The 23,554-nt window shown below is 42.3% G+C and overlaps 1 protein-coding gene across 3 annotated transcripts; it reads right to left on the minus strand.

Moving 5' to 3' along the window:
- Nucleotides 1-4,278: 4,278 nt before the first annotated feature.
- dnajc5ab (DnaJ (Hsp40) homolog, subfamily C, member 5ab) lies at nt 4,279-23,318 on the minus strand. Of its 3 annotated transcripts, none has more exons than XM_080469251.1 (6): nt 23,156-23,318; nt 13,511-13,597; nt 7,330-7,506; nt 6,419-6,632; nt 5,875-6,046; nt 4,279-5,612 (listed from the first exon to the last, which is right to left on the minus strand). In XM_080469251.1, the coding sequence occupies exons 3-6, from the start codon at nt 7,434-7,436 to the stop codon at nt 5,515-5,517; spliced, it is 591 nt and encodes a 196-aa protein (XP_080325377.1). In that variant the 5' UTR covers nt 7,437-7,506; nt 13,511-13,597; nt 23,156-23,318; the 3' UTR covers nt 4,279-5,514. The 3 variants fall into 3 exon arrangements, with proteins under 3 accessions (XP_080325377.1, XP_080325378.1, XP_080325379.1); XM_080469252.1 differs by lacking the exon at nt 23,156-23,318 and adding an exon at nt 15,497-15,580 and having other exon boundaries at nt 5,406-5,612; XM_080469253.1 differs by lacking the exon at nt 13,511-13,597 and having other exon boundaries at nt 5,406-5,612; nt 23,156-23,315.
- Nucleotides 23,319-23,554: the final 236 nt, after the last annotated feature.

A 23,554-nucleotide genomic window follows, 5' to 3' on the forward strand; every position in this document is an offset into this window, starting at 1 on the left:
CGACACTTTTGGAAAAAGTTCCGTCTCGATGGCGGAAGCACTGCTCCTGGTCCTGTTCCTGATCCCGGTCCTGATCCTGGTCCTGGTCACCACAGTCGTAGCAACTAGTAGTTCTGCACATGCTCAGTAGAGCCAATCAGAACTAAGTTTCCTCCGTGGTGTCATGACTCCCAGTCCATATTCTCTCTCTTCTGGACTTGGTACTTTTACTTTGACAGTCACCATAACAACAATCCAACTTGGTAGTTTTATTTTGACAGTCACTGTAATAACAATCCAACTTGGTGGTTTTATTTTGACGGTCACCTTAATAACAATCCAACTTGGCAGTTTTATTTTGACAGTCACTGTAATAACAATCCAACTTGGTGGTTTTATTTTGACAGTCACCATAATAACAATCCAACTTGGTAGTTTTATTTTGACAGTCACTGTAATAACAATCCAACTTGGTGGTTTTATTTTGACAGTCACCATAATAACAATCCAACTTGGTGGTTTTATTTTGACAGTCACCATAATAACAATCCAACTTGGCAGTTTTATTTTGACAGTCACTGTAATAACAATCCAACTTGGTGGTTTTATTTTGATGGTCACTGTAATAACAATCCAACTTGGTGGTTTTATTTTGACGGTCACCATAATAACAATCCAACTTGGTAGTTTTATTTTGACAGTCACTGTAATAATAATCTAACTTGGTCTGTCCACTAGAACGTCCGTGTTCTCCCGTTGTTTTCTGCCACATGTGTGTGTGTGTGGTTTCATTACTAAAACAATCAACATCTCCTAATATTTATTTTTATACGTTTAATATATTATTCATCTTTTGAGGTTCCTGGAAAACTCAGATAATTGAACCAACGATCTTTCAGTTTGTGTTAATGTCCAAATTAAGTCTGCTTTGCAAAAGAATCAAACCAAACCACTCATTGGGAGGATTTTCACAAAGTACCGCAGATTCTTCACACAACCTAAACCGGTGTGAATATGAGCGTCTCGGTTTGGAAAAGTCTTTCAACACCGACACACTCCGATTAGTGGAGTTTAATCCAGTTTAAAATGAAGGAGCTTAAAGTTTGCTGCAACTTCTCCATTTTGTTTGTGTGTGTTGTCGGTTGTCCAGGTCGGACAAATCTAAAAAACTAAATTCAATCGGGTCAAATTGTCTGAAGACATTACAGCCCTAAATCAGGCTGCGTCATCGAGCTCAAAACCAGGATTATACTGGCTAATAACTCCATGGTGGGTCCTCATGTACGTAAACTAGTTCTAATTCTAAAGGCGTTTATATAAATATATATATATATATAAACCTTCAAAATGTTTTGTCTTCTATAATGAATTACTTTTTTTCTGTACTACACAAATAGTTATGACATTTGTGTCTTGTGGCGTTCCACAGGGCCGACATCTGGGCTCCCTTCTGTTCTTCAGAACTAAACAAATCCTTCGTGTTACTGTATATATTTGAGACAGAATTTCCCAAACATTTCAACCAGTAATTTAATAAAATGATTTTCACAGCTTCTAAAAAGATTGTTTTTTTCCCCCCGTAAATGTTTTAATATCAGCCAAATTTAAACGAGAATCAACGAGACATTTCTGGATTGTTTATTTAAAAACAAAGCCTGCTCAGACGGTACTCCGCCAAGATTGTGTTTGTTAAAGTTTTAAATGAAAAGTTCTGAGCCTGTTAAGTTTCATCTTTACTGGTGGTGTTGGCCTCCACCCTCTCTCAGAATCCTATATACCGAGGACATTAATTTTATAGTTTTATAACTCTAAGTTCATGTTTCACTGTGACTTTAAACTTTTTTCAAAACGACTACTTTATACCAATAAATCCATGTTGACCTGCTAAATAGTGCTGAATGAAAAAGCTCCACATAAGAAAATAAACCAGAGAAAAACGAAGCTCTGAAGCATCAGAAACATTTATTTTACAACAGTACATGAGATATCCGTTGAGCCACACGCCTGGCGGACGCACAGGAAACCCTCCGCGTCTCTGTGTACTGTATGTTCAGCATTTAGTCATCAAAAGGATTCACATCTAAAACTCTATACATCGCCTCCACGTACGGCTAGTCGTTAATCTGCTCTTAAAAAGATACGAAAAATTAATAAAATAAATAAAATAATGCTTCCATATTCTCATCACCCGGTCACTATATTCACACAGATCAGCTCTCAAACGTTTCAGATTCACGAGTCTCGACTGTTTGTGGATTTCAGGTTTCACACGTTTGCATGTCTGGTCGATCCAGGAAACACAAATTAGGAAAAGAAACTGCGGCCACGTTTACACGTACCCAGGTTTGAACCCAAACGGAGATTTCCTCTCTGCGTTTAAAAAAAAAAAAAAAGAAATCTTCATTGACACGGACCGCATTTACACCTGGTTCAGAGCTGCTATGAGCAGCCAGGCCTGTAGGGGGCAGTGTAACGACAAGCATGAAGTCATGATAGCCAATCAGAATCCTGGAAAAAACATGACGTCAAGAATTGTGACGTAAATCTCCACCTCGTGTCTTTAGACGCAACTGGAGACCGTTTTTCTAAATCTGCCCTGCGGGTGGCGTTTTCAGGAATCAGCGTTTGTGGAGCGTCGTGGCTGGTTTCTATGTGAAACGGCAGGAAACGCAGAGAAATATCAGTCTGTTGGTTAAAAACCCAGGTACGTGGAAACGTGGCCCGAGGAACTCATTAAGGAGAAGAAAATACAAGGACATTAAATCATTAAAACTTAATTTAGAACATCGACTTTATTCGAGCCATTATGGATCGCTCGCAGAAATTCTGAATTGATTTAAAACTTTTGACGGATCATCGGAAACATGAAATTTAACACTGAATTTACTGGGAACATGTTTAGAATTTTAAAGTTTTGTTTAGCTTTTATTCATATTCTCAACTTTATTTATTTAGCTTTTTTTTTTTATAAAGAGGAAAATACTCACATTTATTCTTCCTGCTTGTGTTTCCTTAATATGTTGAAACATTTCAACGACCAAACAACAAAAATGACATTTTTGGTTACATGTGCAGGTCTCATGAAAGAATCGGGGAAAACGCCAGAGCTGAACTCAAAATCCAACGACAGAAAAACCAAAAACAAGCGTGAAGGTTTGGTCTTCAGCACCCGAGTCTTCAGCTTGTCCTGGTGAAAACGAGCATCAACCAATAATGTAATACCGTTCAATAACACGATAGAAACACAGTAAAGCCAATGATGGGATAAAACGGTGAAAATAAACAACCATAACAGAGTGATGTGTTCCTCATTTAAATTAGTTTAATCTTATTTGAAATTGAACCATAACATAGTTTTGGGGCTTCAGCTTTAGTGTTTTTTTTAATCTCCTATTTCATTTCATGTCCTTTGTTTTAGTTCACTCATTTACACATTATAGATTCAACCATAATTGTGTGAAAGTGCTTAATAAATAAATATGGTAATATATGATTACTTTGCCATCCACTAACTTTTTTTTTCTTCTAATAGACAAACTGCAAAAAACTTACTAAAACAAATCGATTTCCAAAATACACAGTCCTATTTTATGTATTACTACATTCCTGGCTGCAGGTATCACATTTAAACATGTTTTACTGTACCGTCATTACCCGACGATAATGTAATTTAAGGGACATTGGCTCATTTCTTTGCAGGTATTACATTACTGGTCGTTCCAGACGTGTGATGACGGAGCTGAAGTCCACCTGAAAAGTCTTTTCCTTTTAAGAACTTTGCATTTTCCCCCGAAACCTCATCGAGTCGCGACTGGAAGTTCAGGAGTGGATGAAGAGAATTTAGTGGCTCTTATTGCACCGTCTCATGATATGTAGAAATACATGAGTGTGTTTGATTGGAGCATTTAAAGAGAACATAGGACAGGTTGTTTTTTTTTTTGTTTTTTGTTTTCCGTTTTTACAAAAATTAAACTAGCGACACAAACAAACCACAAACACTCCTGTGTTCTCACTTCGTTTCCGACAAAAAAAAAAAAAAAGAGAAAAGAACTAAAACTACGCGGTTTTAGCTGAAGCTGTCGGATCGGTGGAACACGATACTGGCTCACATGACGGAGGCGACAAAACTGTCGCCACGAATACGACTTTGGATTTCAACATCCTCCCTTCATTTACAACATAAATAAGAAAAACACAAATCTAGAGACGGAAAGAAACTGGAAAAAGGAAATACAGTGAAATCTAAACGCACACTTTACACGACATGTACAGCTTCTTTTTTTTTTTTTTTTTTTTTTTAACTTCCTCACAAAAACAAAGAAAACTAAAATCAGAACCAGATAAAAAGGAGGCTGGGTCAGAGTGTGTGTGGCTGTTTGGTGGTTTTACAGTGTGTTTCTGAATGGTAACACTGGACTCTGCAGCCCACACACACACACACACACACACGCACGCACGCACACACACACGTAAACACACACCAGAGCTAAACAGGAAGGAGACAAACAGCAGGATCGTAAATGATTAAAGACACTGCAATGAAAGTGAAGCATCATTTGTTGTTAATAATCAAAGTATTTCATAGGAAGACATTTTCTCATGAATATACTGTATAAAGTAGTTGAGTGTTGACGTGTCGGAATCAGGTGGATTTATCAGGTGGATTTAACAGGTGTTATCTTCTAGGAGGGGAGGGCTACAGCGGGAGAGGAGCCGTTTGGTTGCAGTATTATTCTGCCGGAGCTGGTTGGGATCCAGGAGGAGAGCTTCTTCTGAACCCCCACATCACCCAACATCCGCCTCCCCTCTGGTGTTTTCATTTAGAAAGTGTCAGAGCAGCACCTGTTGGAGTCTGCGCCCCCCCCCCCCCCCCCCCCCCCCCCCCCCGAGGGTATCGGGGACATATAACCCCCCCCCCCGACCTTGTTCCCGACCCTGCCTATCGGCTCTGCGCTGGACGTACCGGTCAGATCGCTGACCTACTTGCAGCTGGCGTACGGCTGAGGGAGGACAGACAGGAAAAGAGGAGTCGTGGTGGTATTTAAAGCAAATAAAATTAACACGTGTTTGTACATGTGTAGTGATGAGCACTCCCCGATCCCCGGTTCGAGTCCAGGCAAACACAGGTTTTTATCCTTCTCCTCGTCAGTTGACCTGAATTCAGATTAAAAAACTATTTAAAATCTGTCGCACTCGTTCCAAAAGGCGTCTGAAAGGAACAGCTTCTGTAACTTTGGCTTGTTAAACGGTCACATCGGGTGACAGTGTGGAAGAAACTAGAATAAAGAATGGATCTGCGTGTCTTTACCTCCTTCCTCCTCTTCCTCCTCTTCCTCCTCAAGTTTGTGAAATGCAGAGTTGGTGGAGCTCAAACTGAGAACGAATCCCCACCGTTTCAAACATGGCTGTGTGAAAGCACTGAGTAAATAAAGATGAGACGGTCGTGTGTGTGTGTGTGTGTGTGTGTGTGTGTGTGTGTGTGTGTGTGTGTGTGTGTGTGTGTGTGTGTGTGTGTGTGTGTGTGTGTGTGTGTGTTTAGTATGAGTCGGTCTTGTAGCTGTGGTGGGCATCGGAGGTGAGCTGAGTGGTTTCTGTGGCTGAAGACGGCTGCATCACGATGGGATCGCCGCCATCTGGAGAAAAGACACACGACAGAGTGTGAGGTTGACTGTGCACAAGGGTAATATATCCGTGCGCACACACACACACACACACACACACACACACACACACACACACACACACACACACACACACACACACACACACACACACACACACACACACACACACACACACACACACACACACACACACACACACACACACACACACACACACACACACACACACACACACACACACACACACACACACACACACACACGTCCTCACCTCTGTCGTCAGCGGCCATCTGGGCCTCCAGGTCCTCGGGGGACACGTAGAACTCGGGCTCCTGGTCCATGGGCGGCCGAGGTTTACACTTCCCGCAGCAGCAGTTACAGCAGCAGCACAGGCAGCAGCAGAAGTAACAGCCTGTGGACAGGCAGCAGAAGACGAAGAGCGCCTGGGGAGGAGAGACGACGGTTAACGGAGGGGAGAAACACTCACACATCCAAACGTCTGAGATGAAGGCCCAGTTTCTACGACTTCCTTTCAAGTGAAAACACATTGACTTCGTGTTTTCGGTTCAGAGAGTTTTCACGTTTACGCAGAAGAAACATTGGAAACGATGTTTTCCTGTTTGGGCCACTAGTAGGTGCTGTTGTTTCTTTTAGTAATGAAAGCACAGACACACAAAACCTTCCACCTCGGGAGCCGTTCTCAAGAAGTACGTGGCTCGGACTATAAACAAACATCAAAAACACAACTTTTGCGTTTTCACTTGAAGTGGTTGCCTGGAATGTGCGGCGAGGTTAATGAGGAGCGGCGTCACCACCTTGGCCCACCAGCTGGACAGGACGAAGTAGGTGTTGACGTTCTCCTCTCCGAACTGCTCGGCCACGTAAAGCCCCAGAGAGCCGTATTTGTCGTAGATGTTCTTCTTGGTGGAGTCGGACAGGATGGAGTGAGCGTTGTTGATTTCCTTGAACTTCTCGGCTGCATCTGGATTGTCCGGGTTTTTATCCGGGTGAAACTTCAACGCCAGCTTCCTGTTGGAAGAGACCGCAGCACAAACATGTCACTGGAGATCACCCGTATCAATCAAGGCCAAGAGACGAGCTCACATTTCTGCTTGGATACAGAAAGAAATGGATGTTCTCGACACCAAGATGGGAGATTCTGGTTAGCCTGGCATTTGCTGCATTTCTAGAACGTGTCGAAGTTCTGAAATTAAAGTTCTAGAATCTAGAACATGTCCGAGTTTTAGAATTGTCGAGGGTTCGACACTGACCAACGTATCAGAGTTCTAGGGGGGGAAAGTTCTCCACTGGGTGCTTTTAGAATGTGTCAGGATTCAAGAACACGCAACGGATCTAGAATGTGGCCATAGTAAATAGTTCTGCACATGCTCAGTAGAGCCAATCAGAACAATGTTTCCTCCGTGGTGTCATGACTCCCAGTCACATCGCTGCCACACACACACACACACACACACACACACACACACACACACACACACACACACACACACACACACACACACACACACACACACACACACACACACACACACACACACACACACACACACACACACACACACACACACACACACACACACACACACACACACACACACACACACACACGTCCTCCGACGCCCTCGAGTGGAGAACATAGAACAATACACCTGTGTGTGAGTGTGTGAGTGTGTGAGAGTGTATATTTACACATAGAGACACACACCGGTAACATTTCTTGATGTCCTCTGTCGTGGCGCTCTTGTCGACTCCCAGCACGATGTACAGAGATTCTCCAGATGTGGAGAGACTCCTCTGTCTCTGATGGTCCATGGCACCTCGCTCTGTCTCGCTCTCTTTCCTTCTCACACTGTCTCCCTCGCTCGCTCGCTCAGCCTCTCACCTGCCAGGTGACAGACAAGGAAACAAAGATGCCGATTAGTGAAAGGGTTCAGATGGGAGGATTGTGCTTTAGAGACTTCAATCTACTGTAAACACACTTTTCATACAACACAACACAACACAACACAACACAACACACAGCGCCCGTGAACATGGGAAGGATTTCAAGTGAAAACATAAAATGTTTGTTTACATGACAACAGCGTTTGGAGTGACTGAAAACAACGCTTGGGCTCCGTCTCCATGTTGATCACAACAATGTCTCCTCCGTGGTGTCATGACTCCCAATCCATATTTTCCTGGTACTTGGATACTTTTATTTTGACAGTCACCATAAAAACAATCCAACTTGGTAGTCTGTCCATTAGAATGTCCATGTTCTCCCACTGTTGATGTTTAGAGCTCATTGTTCTCTGCTGCGTGTGTGTGTGGTTTCATTATAAGAACAAACAGCACCCACTTGTGGACAAGCATGGAAACTACACCTTTTTCTGCTGCTGCCTTGTAAACACATTTTCACTTGAAATGTGGCGTAAATGTGCCAGTGTCCCACCATTAACAATGATACCACCAACGCAGACATTTTAACACCTGACTAAAGTAGGGAAAGTCATTATCATGAGGAAAACTCAAAAGCAATCAAAACCATGAAAATTAAAATTAAAAACCATGAAAGTTAATATAAATTGAAAACGATGGAAACTCTTTCAAAAGCTAAACTCTCCCCAAAAAAGGAAAGACAGTGAAAAGAACATCAGCAGCAAATCTTGTTTATTGTGAGCCCCCCTGAGGAGCGTCACCCTCAGTCAAGTAAACTATTATCTGTAATAATGTTAAAACTTAGACTTTGAAAAGCGGAAGTTCAGCGTACAGCTCTTCATGTAGGCTTTTAATTCTCACACCGACCGACAGTCACGCTCTCCTGTCTCTTTTCAGTACCAACACATGAAGGGACGGTAACCTGAGGGTAACCTGACGGTAACCTGATGGTAACCTGACGGTAACATGATGGTAACCTGCGGGTAACCTGAGGGTAACCTGAGGGTAACCTGACGGTAACCTGAGGGTAACCTGACGGTAACATGACGGTAACCTGCGGGTAACCTGAGGGTAACCTGAGGGTAACCTGACGGTAACATGACGGTAACCTGCGGGTAACCTGAGGGTAACCTGACGGTAACCTGAGGGTAACCTGACGGTAACATGACGGTAACCTGCGGGTAACCTGAGGGTAACCTGAGGGTAACCTGACGGTAACCTGAGGGTAACCTGACGGTAACATGACGGTAACCTGCGGGTGACCTGAGGGTAACCTGACGGTAACCTGACGGTAACCTGACGGTAACATGACGGTAACCTGACGGTAACATGACGGTAACCTGACGGTAACATGACGGTAACATGATGGTAACCTGAGTGTAACCTGAGGGTAACATGACGGTAACCTGACGGAAACATGATGGTAACCTGACGGTAACCTGATGGTAACATGATGGTAACCTGAGGGTAACATGACGGTAACCTGAGGGTAACCTGAGGGTAACATGACGGTAACCTGACGGAAACATGATGGTAACCTGACGGTAACATGACGGTAACATGATGGTAACCTGACTGTAACTTGATGGTAACATGATGGTAACCTGATGTGAGTTTGGGTGAAAGAGGCAAGAAGTATTTCCTACTGCTGTCAATCCATTTAAATGTTTTTACTAATTAATTGCACAATTTTCTGTGATGAATTGCAATTAATCACATTTTTTTTCTACTTAAGACTGAAGCGTGTGATTCATATTTATTCATGGGAAACCGCTTATATTTAAATTCAAAGACTATCTTTATGACGTCCTTTGAGTGAAACGGTTTCCCTCCAAGTTTAGCAAACAAATAAACATCTTTCTTATATCCACTAACATAATAAAATAAAAGCCAGACTTCTGTGTTACAGAAACAAAGTTGTAAAAACACAAATATGCAGGATAGCGAGGGAAAGAGAGGGAGGAGAAATTAATCATTTCCTTGTAGGTTCCCAGTCGTTCCTCCAGCTAAGTGTGCAAATGACTTTCACTTTCGCCACCCGCCGTCAGGCAACTTTTTAAAGTGAAGAAATCTGCGTTAATATGATCCCACCGTTGCTCTGTGTTCTGCTGCTCTGTAGCCAGGGAGCGGCACCGGTCAGCGAGCATTAAAAAAACAAACAAACAGCCCAAAGTAAAACCAAACTTAATTGATCAATGGTTTAAAATAATTAATAAAATATTTTTGACAGCACTAGTATTTACACAAAGTTTTATCTGGAATACTCCGCTTTGATTTTAGACCAAATACTGCACAACCAGAAGAAGCAAACCTCATCTAACCAGATCAATCAAGGGAACGACAGGAAGTGATGAAGCCACTCGGATGAGGAGGAAACACACGACTCCAAATGAGAACTTCCACATCCAGGTATTAAAGTAATGAGTAAGACTAACTGCAGGTTTTCTTTTCCCCTGTGGGCTGGACCGAGGAAGAGAAAGGAATAAACTGGTTGATGTGAGGTAACCTGAGGTCACGACTGCGAGCCGGTCAGGGGGCCGTACGAGGAAGAGATTTACAACCTGAATGAACGTCACGTTTCCGGTAAGTCCACCTTCATTGGCCTACAAACGGGGACAAGTGTTGACAGCAGAACCACAGAGCGTTAAACCAGAAAGCTTAATGGCAGACTGAGGTACTGCTGTACTCTGTCCAGTTCAGCATTCATTAACACACGTTTGATTGTGAAGTTGATTTCACGCAGTTCAGCCAGTCTATTTGTGATTTTCAGTGATATCGTGCAGCTCTAATTTGGAGCACCATGAGTCCAGAGTAGAAAAAAAAGAAAAAAGACTGCAGCAGTTGGTCTATTTAGATCCCAGACGTGGACACGTTTGATAAAAGAATAGCAGATGGTAAACATGGCTTCTTCTGAGGAGTAGAACTACTAACAAAATGAGTAGAAGGTTTACCTGCAAATGGTATAATAGCTCAGTTGTGTTCTATTTGGAATAAAATGTGTGCGTGTTTTTTTTTATGTAAATCATTGCATTCTGTTTTAATTGATATTTATAACAGCGTCCTAACTTTTTGGGAATTAGACATCACATTCCTGAGATACACATGCAGGAAAGTGAGAGTCTCACAAATGCTGTAAATCATTCAAAAGGTGCTTCATACTACCATTAATGCTAAAGTACAATGATATGGGAACCAGGCTTCACTGCAGGGGAGTCATTAAAACACTATTCTATTGTATTCTATTCTATGTTGTCAGGGTGCGTTTGTAAAAACACCCATAATGCAACAGCCACAGGAGAAGTTTTCACTGTATCTTGCACCAGAAGGTTTCATTAAAATCGTCTTTATGTTAAGATTGTAGTCATTTCCCATAATAATTTTGTGAAAATAGAAATTTTCATTCAGTGTACTTTGTGCCACGCCAAATAAGTTGGAATATAAAGGTTATTGCGGCACTATTTTACCGGTCCGGTCTGCTCGAAATGAACCGGGCTTCTTTTACACAAACTGGTTAACATGGTCCAAAAAGCAAGTGAAGAATTAGCTGACATTAGTGATAAAAAATATAGAAATTTAGAAGAACATATAAGTTGTATGCTTCAGTGGATGTGGATCTATTCCAAACAAACCATCAGAATAAATGGACGTGAACGGACTCCAGCACTCTTTCATCTCCACATATCGGCAGGACTCTGAGAAGTTAGTACTTCATGTACAAACACTGAAGTTTAGTGAGAGTCTAAAGGTTTAGATTTCATGCACTGCACCGCCCTGTGAGATAGCAGGTATGGAGGGGGGGGGGGGGGGGTTAACAGGCTTAGAGACCACAGTAAGCCAGTTCAGCTCCACTGACAGACTGGACCAGACTTCGACAATAAGCTGCATGTTGTCCTCACACTGGATCTGCTGCCATGAATCACAAGCAAACTCTGTCAGACGGGGCTGTAAGAGAACTTCAAGCACATAATAAAACTATATAAACAGGATTTGTGCCGCAGGAACAACTTTAGCTATTAGATGTATACGTTGTTTTTATGCTGCCATGAAGGCTAATATCTTCACCCTTACCCTTCAGATAGTTCCTCTCCATCTTGGTTATTGGATGAATTCCCTGACAATGGTAATTAGCGACACACCGATACCAGTATCGGGTCTGAAACTGTACGGAGCATCAAGGAGGAGCTAGAACCTTAGAATACTGAAGGTTTCTGGACCAATGAGACCAAGTGAAAGTGTTGAAAGGCTGGATATGACCTCTTTAAAGACCTTAGATCAATTCTAGACTCCCCGCTGAGCTTCTAAAGATGCGCACCGGTATTTTTCTGCTCAGGAAACTCAAAAAAAACTCCTGCCATATGTTTTTGTTCTTGCCGTATATTAATGTTTGAATTTCCATGTTGCTGAATTGTGCTGTGCTAATGAAGTTATCCTGACAGGTCCTCAGATCAGAGTGGAGAGGCTCCACCAGACAAATGTACTATTTAAAGTGTCTTTCTCTTCCCAAGCAGTCGGTGGGAGGGGGTTAACTTCAGCAGATTATCTCTGTATGTTATGTTTAGGTCAGTAAGTTACACTCAAAGGTCACGGTGTTGATTAGAGCGTGGAGCACCGGGAACAACAGCACGTTTAATACGACGCCTGAACCTCTACTGTGAAGCACAATACAAAAAATCTCTGGAGACCTTTGGGACACCAGATGGCCCCCCAACACCCCACCATGACACGTCTATCAACACATCCATTTAACACCTTCCTAAATCCCGCCCTCTGCACGGATTAACCAATCACAATGCAGTTTCACTCCCACGTGATCTGGATTAACCAATGAGAGCGACTCATTGGGACTCCGGGGATTAGCGGTCTACTGTGTGTGTGTGTGTGTGTGTGTGTGTGTCTTGAATAATCACATCCAACCATCCATCAGAGCCTAAAAGCTTCAACTAAAAGACCCCTCCCCACCTGAGCTGAGCAGCCAATAGGACTGGGCCCTGGCGAATGAGCTGGAGGTTAAATTGGCCATTCAGAGAAAAACAGACCGCAGAGATTTATCCGGCAGCGTACCGAGGCTGGCAGCATATGGTGCTTCAGCTAATAACTGACCACTTCTACAGGCTCTTACACCTGGGACCCGCGTTGTTTTCTCACCTTTTCACCGAGCTGGCCCTTTTTCATATTAAACTGAAAACCAGAGAATATGAAAGGGAAAACACCTTTTAAAAAATCGTCAAGAAGTAGAGCAACTATCTTGTTAGTTTCGCTTTTAAACTCTTTTCATAGTCCTGTAAAATCTAAAAGTCAGACAAATTATTACTCAGACAAATAGAACAAGAACATCAAAAATGAGAAAAAACTGGTAAAAAAGAAGAGAAGGAATAAGACGAGGAAAAATGGAAGAGAGGAATAACAGAAGGTAATTAAAGCTGCAAGCAGCAAAGAACGGGTCCTCGCACACCAATGGAACCTGGGTCATGGTGAGGTTTGGTGCTAATTATTACATCTAAGTGTCAAAAAACTGCCTGTGTGTGTGTGTGTGTGTGTGTGTGTGTGTGTGTGTGTGTGTGTGTGTGTGTGTGTGTGTGTGTGCGCGCACACACACACCAAAGTTCAGTTGACATCACGTGTCACCACTGAAGACTACAAAGACGACGAAGTAGTAGAAGGGACAATGACAAAAGAGTAAGAAGTCGACCACAAGGACGACACCTACAATAAGACTACAAATACTATAACTTATACTATAACTTCTTATAGTATACGGCGGCTCTGATGAACTGATGAACTTCACAAAGACTAAGAACTTTTCCAACAGAGAAGCTACTAAAGCTCAAACTGCACCAGACGTTCTTGTCCGATTGCTTCTAATAAACACAGCACACTGCAGTTTGTTGTGTACGTGACAAAAAAACCGAAACACTCAAATATTCTTAGACATTTTGTTCCATAGCGCTTAGCTGTTGTTAGCTCACCTGCTACTTGTAGGAGCAACAGAGTCGTTTTGCCGCCGTCCTGCTTCCTACGACGTCGTCTCACAAAACCAAGCCAGTCTGTCAGGACTGCACAAAAGAAAACAAGGCAACATGTAGGCTGGGTAAGAAAACCAGGGCAGACAATCATTCCACCGGACCGATGAGCAAATGTATTCACCCCTTTGAGTCGTTCTCACAATGTAAATCTGAACTTTTAATACTTCAGCAGTCTGCAGCTTCTTCATAGAAGAACTCCTGCTGCTCCTGAGGTGAAGCTGTGTTTCTCTGCTCCCCCAGCAGGGAGCATCAGGACCATTACTGAGCTTTATGGACTACAAAATCCTCCAGATGCTTTCTCTGAGCTTCGCTGGCTCTCTTACTGAATTTTGGCTCTTTGCTGCAGATATCTGCACACACTGTTTTGATTCTATTGTGGAAAAACACTTGCAGACCATTGGACCCGAGGGCCATATTTAGACCCTGTTTATACAATCTGCACCTGTACGATTGAGTTTACATACCAGGCCAATAGTTGGTACAGTTATAGCAGCATGATGTAAACAGTCAAGCTCTTTTAAAGTTACTCTACCAGAAAAATGTGTTAAAAACCACTTCCCATGAAAAGTCTCACTTCTGCACAGAGAATAAACCAAAACAACAAGACCATCACCACATGACAAACTGGCTTTTAAAAAACAAGTGAAAAGGGTTTTATTGGAATCCATACAAACTACTTTATTAGTTAAAAAGTAGTTGGCAATAATAGTTGTTTGTGATAAGTAATGTTGTGCAATAGATTTGCATAGGAAGAAATTGTATTTATCTATATATTCTAAATTTATACTGCACTTTTGTGTTTATAATGGTTTTTCTATAATGTCACTATTTCATATTCTTTATGGGTTTTTTATTTAGCTTATTTTAATTTCTTTATGAGGACCACAATGGAAATAAGTCTTATCTATGACTGTGTGTCATCCTCGGGTTTTTCGTTTTTTACATGTAATCAAAATGATCAATATATATTTTGCATGTTTTTTTTATTATGTATGCACATGTTGAAAATCCGAATAAATTCATTCATTCACTCATTTCTAACCTGCAGGTTCCAGACAAACCGGAATCTGTGTCCATCAAAGTGTTTATGTTGTGAAACCGATCGAGAATCTAGCGACATCGACAAACCGGAGTTTGTTGACATGATGCCTCTGGAAAGTTTGAGAGTTTAAATGACAATAAGTATTAAAATGCTGGTAATACGTGTTTGCACTATTGTAAAGATGAGGTCAAAAGGTCTATAGTGACTTCCTTATCAGGTCGGTGAACATGAGAACCTTCGGCACAACGGATCATTTCACAGCTTTGAAGTTTGTTTTTATTATTAATTTTGCTTCCAAGCTGATAATGATCCCCCACGTAGATTTTTCTTATCTCTTCTCTCACACGTCGCCTTGCTCATTTTGGGGGAAGTTTCTCCTCCGTCTTCTCAGCCTCTTGCAACATTTCTAGCCTGTCTGCCCTTTTCTTCTTACATATGGCACTAAGACACTGTCATCGCTTTCTTCCAATGTCTTACATCTCTTCTGCAAAAGTCACTTCTGCTTTTGCTCTCTGGTTCCTCCTATTTAGTCTTTCAAAAAGAAACAACTAGACAGACTTAATGATTATATAAATCTATGATTATCCTTTTGGACTCAAATACAAACAATTCTCGCATTTTAATAAAATGTAGGTGTAAAACAGTTTGCAGCTTTTCTCAAGATATCAAGAGCAGAAAGGAATACGTTATTAGATCCTCTGGCTGCTGAGACTGAGCCTGTTTCCGCAAGAATATACAAATACTAGCAATTAAAGTAACAGGTAAGATTTCCCGTGTGAGTTTGGCTGCAGAGTCGCTGCCTGAAGTTTACTCCAGGCACCGCGAGTTGACCAATGTTTCAATGGAAATACATATAGCATTAGGTATAAAGGTACAAAGAGTCAAACCTCCACCCAGTCGTTCTCCTTTTGCTCCTCTCTCACTCGTCTTCTGGGGATTTGATTCTGAACTCGTCTGCTGCTGTAATAACAGCTGAGATAATGTATTCACCCACAGGCCACACGCCAGCAGACTGGAGATATTAGCAATATGACACTCGAGATAAAAAACAAGAAAAAATGGAGGAAGTAGCTGCAAAAAATACAGATGAACCTTTCAGCATTCACTTAGTGGCTTTATCATCACTAACAGTTATTGCAGTAACAGACTATATATAAAGGCCATTCATCCATACATAATATACACCATCCAAGCACATGATTAAATGTTTATTCTGGTATTTCTTCAAATTCTATAGGTGACTGTTGTGGGTTGTTTAACTATAACAGTAGGAATCCCCTCAACATTAGATCGGGCATATTAAGGTGATACCAAAGATTTGATTTCATCGTTTTGAAAGCATTTAGTTAGTGTGCCAGGCCACTAGTTGGTGCCGTTTGTTTTTGTAATCTCACGCACGCACGCACCCACGCACCCACACACACACACACACACACACACACACACACACACACACACACACACACACACACACACACACACACACACACACACACACACACACACACACACACACACACACACACACACACACACACACACACACACACACACACACACACACACACACACACACACACACACACACACACACACAGTAAGCAATGCGTTCATCTGTTCCATCAAGAAGTCCATTAATGAACCAATAATAAAACACTGAGGGACAAAACTCTCGTGCCATGAAATGTTTGGGTCGTGTTTGAAATATTTAATGTATCAAACTGCTTCTATCACCACAAATACAAAAAGCTTAATTCTTTCATATGTGAAGAAAATGACTGAACAAAACAAATTATAAATGCAGTTGAGAAAAATTCAGGAAGATGCCATTAATCCACTTTGAGACATCCTCAGATCAACTGATTTTTATTTGGCAATGATCGTAAAATGTAAAAGAGAATTTACAGAAAAACAGACCGCTGCAAACATCAGTGTGTCATTCTGACTGTACGAGTGTGTGACTCCTTATATCTTGAGCTCAGGTTACAAATACATATGAAGCCTCATTTGTTCCTGCCTAACAATCGTTAGCTGACGAGGCCTCCATGTTTCTAAAGACATAGTAAACACAGCTGCTGCACACATGCTGCTGCAGCGTATTCACTCAATGTTGACAAAGGCGGAGAGCAGAGAGGAACCAGTCACATGTCTCATCCATGACACACATGATTTGTAATGTGTTCAACCAAATCTCTCAGAAAACAATTGAGTCAGACTTTGAGGTACCATGAGCGTTGGACGTCCCACGGTACAGTGATCGCCAACCTTTTTTGCACCACGGAGCAACGTATTGTTTCCACAGGACGGTGCATGAAAAGGCCTCAGCAAAAAGAAGGGAAGAAGGAAAGAAGCGATGACGGGAGTGAAGCATTTTTCATAATAAAATTCAACACAAATTATTGGCAAATTAAGGGCGCGTTCACACCAGCACTGTTTGTTGATCTGGACCAGAGATTGTTTCAGGGAAAGTCTGCTTCGTTTGGTCTAATGTGAACGCTCCCCGGACTCTGACCCGGATCAAAGAAGTGAACTCTAGTTCGGTCTGCTGCCAGTGTGAACATCAGTGGACTTTCCAGCAGACGGAGCGAGAGCACATGATGTAGCTCGCAGTGCATTTTGGGTAGTAAACAAACAAAGCTAACAGCGCGAATCTGAAGAAGCAGTCGCAGAAAGAAAAAGTTGGCAGACATGGAGTAGTGAGGAAGAAGTAGTGAGGAAGGTGCTCATTGATATCTGGCGTGAAGACTAGATATTGCTGTTGCTTGAGGCTACCCATTATGTCTTAAAAACAAACCAGCAGTTGTTTCATACTTTCAGACTCACTCACACTGCATTCTCATAGCCAGCACGCTCTTCATACTTCGAGATGTGATCATCCCAAACGCGAAACTAAAGGCCAAAATTCCCGACTGGTTCAAAAGCGTGCAGAAACTGTTGGTGTGATCGCAGAGTGATAACAAGGCTGAACAAAGCTAACCTTTGAAACACACCCACACAGCATGCCTTTCCCGTCACTGTCTGCAGTTGGCCGAGGAATGCTGTAATGCAAAAAAGAAAAAGAAAAAAAAAAGGGCCAATCCAATTCATTAGCTAATGTCCAATCAGCTTCCTGTCAGCGTTTGTGCTTTGGCTTCCTCAGTGGACTCACACATGCTAACTGTCCAGGAGAAAACATTACAGTAATGACTTTCATGGAGGAGACACTGAAGACTGCATGTGGGCGATCCACCTGACAAGGTCCCCATTCTAATAGATTGTAGTGTGCTCAATGTAAGTTAAAGAGTCCACACTCATTTAAAAGATTAGTGAACAACATATCACTTCTCCACAATGTTATAGTGCTCCGATTAGTACTTCATAGACCGAAAAGAAAAAGCAACAGATTCACTTGATTGAAAAAGATGTTTGGAGTTTGTGATTGAAGAATGATTGATGGATTTCTCAGTGATGAGAAATAAATGTTCCACTGTCACAGCCTCTAATCAGGACTGTCTGAATGAGCCACTTTAGCTCACGATATCTGGAAAACCCAACGTTATTTTCAACAGGTCACTTGAACAGAAAATATAGAAACGTCTTCACATAGAATTCACCAGTTTAACTCTGGAACACAAACCGTTCTCAAATGTTTTACCAGCGCTAGATAAAAAATAGTGACCAAGGGCTCCTTTTCACGGCAACGATTTCAAGTTAAAATGCAAAACTGACGACGTGTTTTTGGTGTCTGTTTACGTGACAATGGTGTTCGGAGTCAGTGAAAAGACAACTGGCTCCCAAGGTGGAACTTTTGGAAAGCGCTCAGGCTCCGTCCCGAGCAGACAGCAAAGACACTGCTAATGCACATGCACACTGCTACCGTAGTAACTACTAGTTCTGCACATGCTCAGTAGAGCCAATCAGAGCAACGTTTCCTCTGTGATGTCTTGACTCCCAGTCCATACTCTACTGGGACTTGGTACTTATATTTTGACAGTCTCTCCACCAGATCCCGTCCTCACAACATCGGTGTCAGAGGAGGAAGAGGACGACCGACCAAGAAAACCAAGGCTATGGAGACGTAAGGCAGTGGACAGAGGGAAGAGAGCTGGGTGTTAGGAGCAGGCGAGGCAGGTAGGAAGGAAGGAGGGAAGGAGTCAATGGGACAGACAGAGCGCCGCCACCGCAGTAGAGAGAAAAGTGAAAGTGAATATTTGACAGCATCATGTGGCGTTGGACCACGGGACTGTTGCAACATACTGTGAAGGGAACAGACGCATGACAAGACTCATGACCCGAGGCTTTCATCAGCCGCTGCTTCTAATTCAAACGGAGAACGTTGTTTGGTTTCGGCGTGAGAATTCACCGACCAGTGGACCTGCTATTGTCCTTTTTTCGATCAGTCGGCACCACAAATATTAACTGATGATCAAATCAGAGATGAGAGCAGGTTCGCAGCCTTTCTGAAAAGTTTCCCCACTCAGACAGAATCCTGAACGTCTCTGTGTCGCCTGGTGGTGCTAAAGTGAGATTAGCCTGGTTTCACCTCCCATCAAGTTGCATTTAAGTGAATACAAGATAAACCGATTGTTAAACGTCCCAGTCAAAATTAGTGCTCAACTCATCAGTTTCTCTCACCACACTACTTCTCTGATATGAGGGTTATAATCTGAAATATTCAGCGAAAGCTCTCGCTGAATACCTCTCATGAAACTGAAGTCAACAATTCAAAACGTTTCTGGTGATTCAAGTAAAGTAAAGCAGAAATGAAATCAGTTGACATGGCTTTTTTTTATTTATTCAAATTTGCTTCAGTCCCAGTTTTATCTCAAACTAGAGCTCAGCACAGATTTACCAGTAATGAATAGAATTTACACTATTTAGGCACGACAGCATTTAAAGTGAAAACATAATTTCTACGTTTCCGTTTCAGAAATGTTTTGTGTTTACAAAGCAGCGTTTTGAAAAAGATGTAGTTAGCATGCCAGGCCATGGGTTGGCGCTGTGGTTTGTTTTTGCGATGAAACGTCACACAAATGTATAAAGAGAATAATACAGTATTAAATTATGATGATAATAATAATGATGAGTTTGCAGGTTCGAATCCCACAGTTGACGTGGGTCCCTGAGCATGACCCTTGACCCCCATCAGCTCTCTGGAGCGCTTTAATGTGGCCACACCTCCGCATCCTAGAAATAGATTTGTTCAATGCAGGGATAAAAAGGAATTTCCCCATGGAGATTAATAACGTAGGATTAGTTAATTAATCTAACATTAACAGTGGGAGTAGACGCCAAGACATTCTAGTGGACAGACCACCAAGTTGGATTGTTATCACGGTGACTGTCAAAATAAAAGTACCAAGTCCAGGAGAATATGGACTGGGAGTCATGACACCACAGCGGAAACTTTGTTCTGATTGACTCTACTGAGCATGTGCAGAAAAACGATTTATTACAGTCGTGGTGAACGTGCGCAGTAGCGGTGTTGGAGCGTTTTCGAAAAGTTCCACCTTGGGAGCTGTTCTCAAAAAGTCGTGTTTTCAGAGACCTGGAGCGCCGCTGGCACGTAAATCGACCCCAAAACACACTGAAAGTTTTGCGTTGACACTTGAAATCGATGTCCTGTAAACGGGCCCGTAGAAGAAGCTGGCTTCCCCTTTTGAAAGATTCATTCTAAACAAGAAATATTTAATTAATCAGATTTTGATAAATAACTATCAGCTCTGGCTAAAAAAGCAAACCGAAGATGCTGTTATTAAATATCCTCTTTTTCAAAGTACAGTATCTTAATTGATTTCTATAATAAAGCAGCAGATTCTGTCACAAGTAAGAACAGGACATTCAACGCGAGCTGAACTCAAACTACACACTAAATCCACCCAGAGCACAGAGGTGGCATTCCTAACGCGTCGTACATTTTGAAAATGGAATAGTTTCATTAAACGATTGGGAGGATAAAACAGCACCAGCGGGGAGAGGAAGCTTGTGCTCGGAGTCTCAGTCAGCCTCCTGGTTGAGGACACAAATATCGATACCAAAATACCAGTCAGCCAAACTTGGAATCCCAGCTGGGGGATAATTTTAGGTTTTCAAGGGTCATGGAAGCGACACTCTGATGCAGTGGAACCGTTTCCTGTCAGAGTGACTGACACTTTGGAAGAGCGTGAAAAGAAAACAGCCACTGACGTAAATGTGTGAATCACACAGGCAGTAAATGAAAGACAGCAGAGAATTCAACATTCTGTAAACGTGTTTGTGTGTTAGCAAAGATGTCTTTAGATTTTAGAAGACAAAAAAAACCAAAACTCACTGTTTTCCAAGCTGCTTACGAGTCTCTTTATTTGACCAAGACACTTGAATTCATCGCCACAGAAAACCAGGAACGTTTTGTACCAAAAGCAGGCAATGCAATGGCTCAGAGGAAAATCAAAACGCTGATCAATAAGTCCTGATCGAGTGGGACTCGCCAGCGAACTGACGCCCGGTTTGCTGCTGTTGATGAGAATCTCCAACTCTGACCTGCTGCTGCTTTGTTATCGAGACGTAACCTGATTTGGTGCCGCTGGCCTTTATACGAGTCACTGATGACCGTGTGTGTGTGTGTGTGTGTGTGTGTGTGTGTGTGTGTGTGTGTGTGTGTGTGTGTGTGTGTGTGTGTGTGTGTGTGTGTGTGTGTGTGTGTGTGTGTGTGTGTGTTCCTGCTCACACAGACCAGCTGAGTCAGAGGAATGACACGATTTGGTGACACACTTCCTGGATGTGCCGCCGGTGATCTAAGAGATTTGGGGGAAATGTTGAACCCTGAAACTGAGATAATGGATGTACTGAATTTAAAGAAAGAACAAACGTTAAGCCGTCACATCGGAGGCGTCTGATGTCCGCAGCTGGCTGTTCTTATGAAATAATGTGGCAGGAAGTCCTCTGGCCCTCCATAAAGCCGCAGTAACACAGCTGTAAGAACGATGTGGCTGAGTCGGACTTCATCGCCTCAGTTTCTACAGCTTTCCTCGGCATATTCACTTCTGTTACACGTACAACTATAAAACAAGTGATAGAAACAACATCACATTTTTGCAAACGTGCTTTCTAAACACATAACAGGCTGCGTCCACATGCAGGACATGATTAACAAATCATTGTTTCCAGTTCACCGTGGACTAAACTGCATCAGGTTTTTACTCTCTTAAAGTCACAGTAAGTCATACACAGCTATAAAGAATTCAAATTGACACTGGAAGTTGTCTTTAAACACTCATGAATGAACAATACAAACATGACAGATGTTACAGCGATATCCCTGTGGTGGACTGTTCTAATATAATGATTTATGTATTTTAATAAGAGCTGCAACCGAGCTGGGTGTGGATCTAGGACTGTGTACTTACAGTGGAGGAACTGCCTGAGTCATACCGAAGTGTCTTCATAAAAGTGTTTTTTTCTTTTTTTAACCATGATTTTTGCAATGCAGGTAGCTTTACACCAATAAACACAGTAATGTCATGTGCAGTAATGTATTTGAAACCTCATGCAGAGCATGATTAGTGCACATCTGACAAAAAGTTCCTCGTATCAAATCCAAACAAATAGATTTCAAGTTCCCATCTGATTAAACTCCCTCAACTCCATATCAGATGAGGATCGTAAGACTGTGTACTTACTGAGTCGTAATTCTTAATTCTAGATCAGTAAAAAAAAGTCTTTTTTTGAAAATCCTAATCCTTTGTTACACATGCAAAGCAGTCAAAACTATTTAATAATTCATCACACACTCCAATTTTAGAAATAACATCCAAGTGGATCTTAACGGAGACTGTTATCTTGATCAAACCCTAACCCTAACCCTAACTAACCCTAACCCTAACTCTAACCCTAACCCTAACCCTAACTCACTCTAACCCTAACCCAAACCCAAACCCAACGCATTTCTAAATCTCACTTGACCAACAGAATGATGTGAGATGAGCGTTACAATAACCGACATGAAAACACACAACTTTAAATATGCATATATGTGGCTGCTGTGGCTCGGTTGGTAGAGTGGCCATCGCTCAAACGGAAGGTTGCAGGTTCGGCTCATCTCCCCCTTGAGCAAGACACTGAAATGGAGGGATTGAACACCTTGCATCCACTGCCGAGTGGTTAATATTCATGCTTGGTTTTTTTTTTTGGGGGGGGGGGGGGGGTTGTGCACCGGTCTCCCATCAGTTGAGATGAAAACACATGTCGTGTAGACGTTCGTTCAGTCTGCAGGCTGTAAATCCGGATTTAATCCGAGTTCTGTGTTGTCTTTTAACTCCAGCCTGACTGTCCGGTCTGAACCGAACAACCATCAGCCCGGATCCGAACGGAACTTAATGCGAGGGCGGCTTTCGGTTCGTGACTGGCAATAAACTAGAAAATACCGGTCAGCTCGGGAGTCAAACCCGGTTAAAGCGGATAATCTCCAGGCATCAGGGGCAGCACCAGCATCCATGTTGGTTAGCCTGTCGTTAGCATGTAGCCCGCTAACTAATCCAAGGGCAGCAAAGCTCACCTCCGTTAACCCGGCTCTAAGGTGTTTTTCTTACCTTTTCTCAAAGCCGGCCGCTGCGAGGCTTCGACTTCTCTCTGCGACTTGTAGCCTGAGCTGACGTTTATTTCACTCGCATCGCACTTGCGTCGTTTTCCGCCGTTAGACCATTCAAATGCCCGTTTGACCAGGCACCGGGCGAACAGCTACACCGGTGTTACGATGTGACTGGTGTCCCTGTTCACTGGTGACCGACTTCTTTTAGCGTCCGTTGTCGCTGCGAGTGACAAGAAGGTGTCACAAATAGACTCACAATAGGTACGGCACTTTAAAACGTTATTCTTGTGCCCTGCCTTAGTGGCAAGGCGAAAAGATTACTATTCCTGGCGGCCGTTAAATTTAATTATTAGAAATATTTAGTTCAAAACTATTCAAATTCTGTTTAAAGCAAAGAATA

Source organism: Lipophrys pholis (genome assembly GCF_963383615.2).
Source record: "Lipophrys pholis genome assembly, chromosome: 8".
NCBI lineage: Eukaryota > Metazoa > Chordata > Actinopteri > Blenniiformes > Blenniidae > Lipophrys > Lipophrys pholis.

Excerpts from the sequence above, each read along its gene's own strand:
- dnajc5ab (XM_080469251.1), bottom strand. The coding sequence starts at position 7,436 with ATGGACCATCAGAGACAGAGGAGTCTCTCCACATCTGGAGAATCTCTG. Across the intron at positions 6,633-7,329 it reads GACATCAAGAAATGTTACCG|GAAGCTGGCGTTGAAGTTTC; the intron begins GTGTGTGTCTCT and ends CTCTTCCAACAG. Across the intron at positions 5,613-5,874 it reads GATGGCCGCTGACGACAGAG|ATGGCGGCGATCCCATCGTG; the intron begins GTGAGGACGTGT and ends TCTTTTCTCCAG.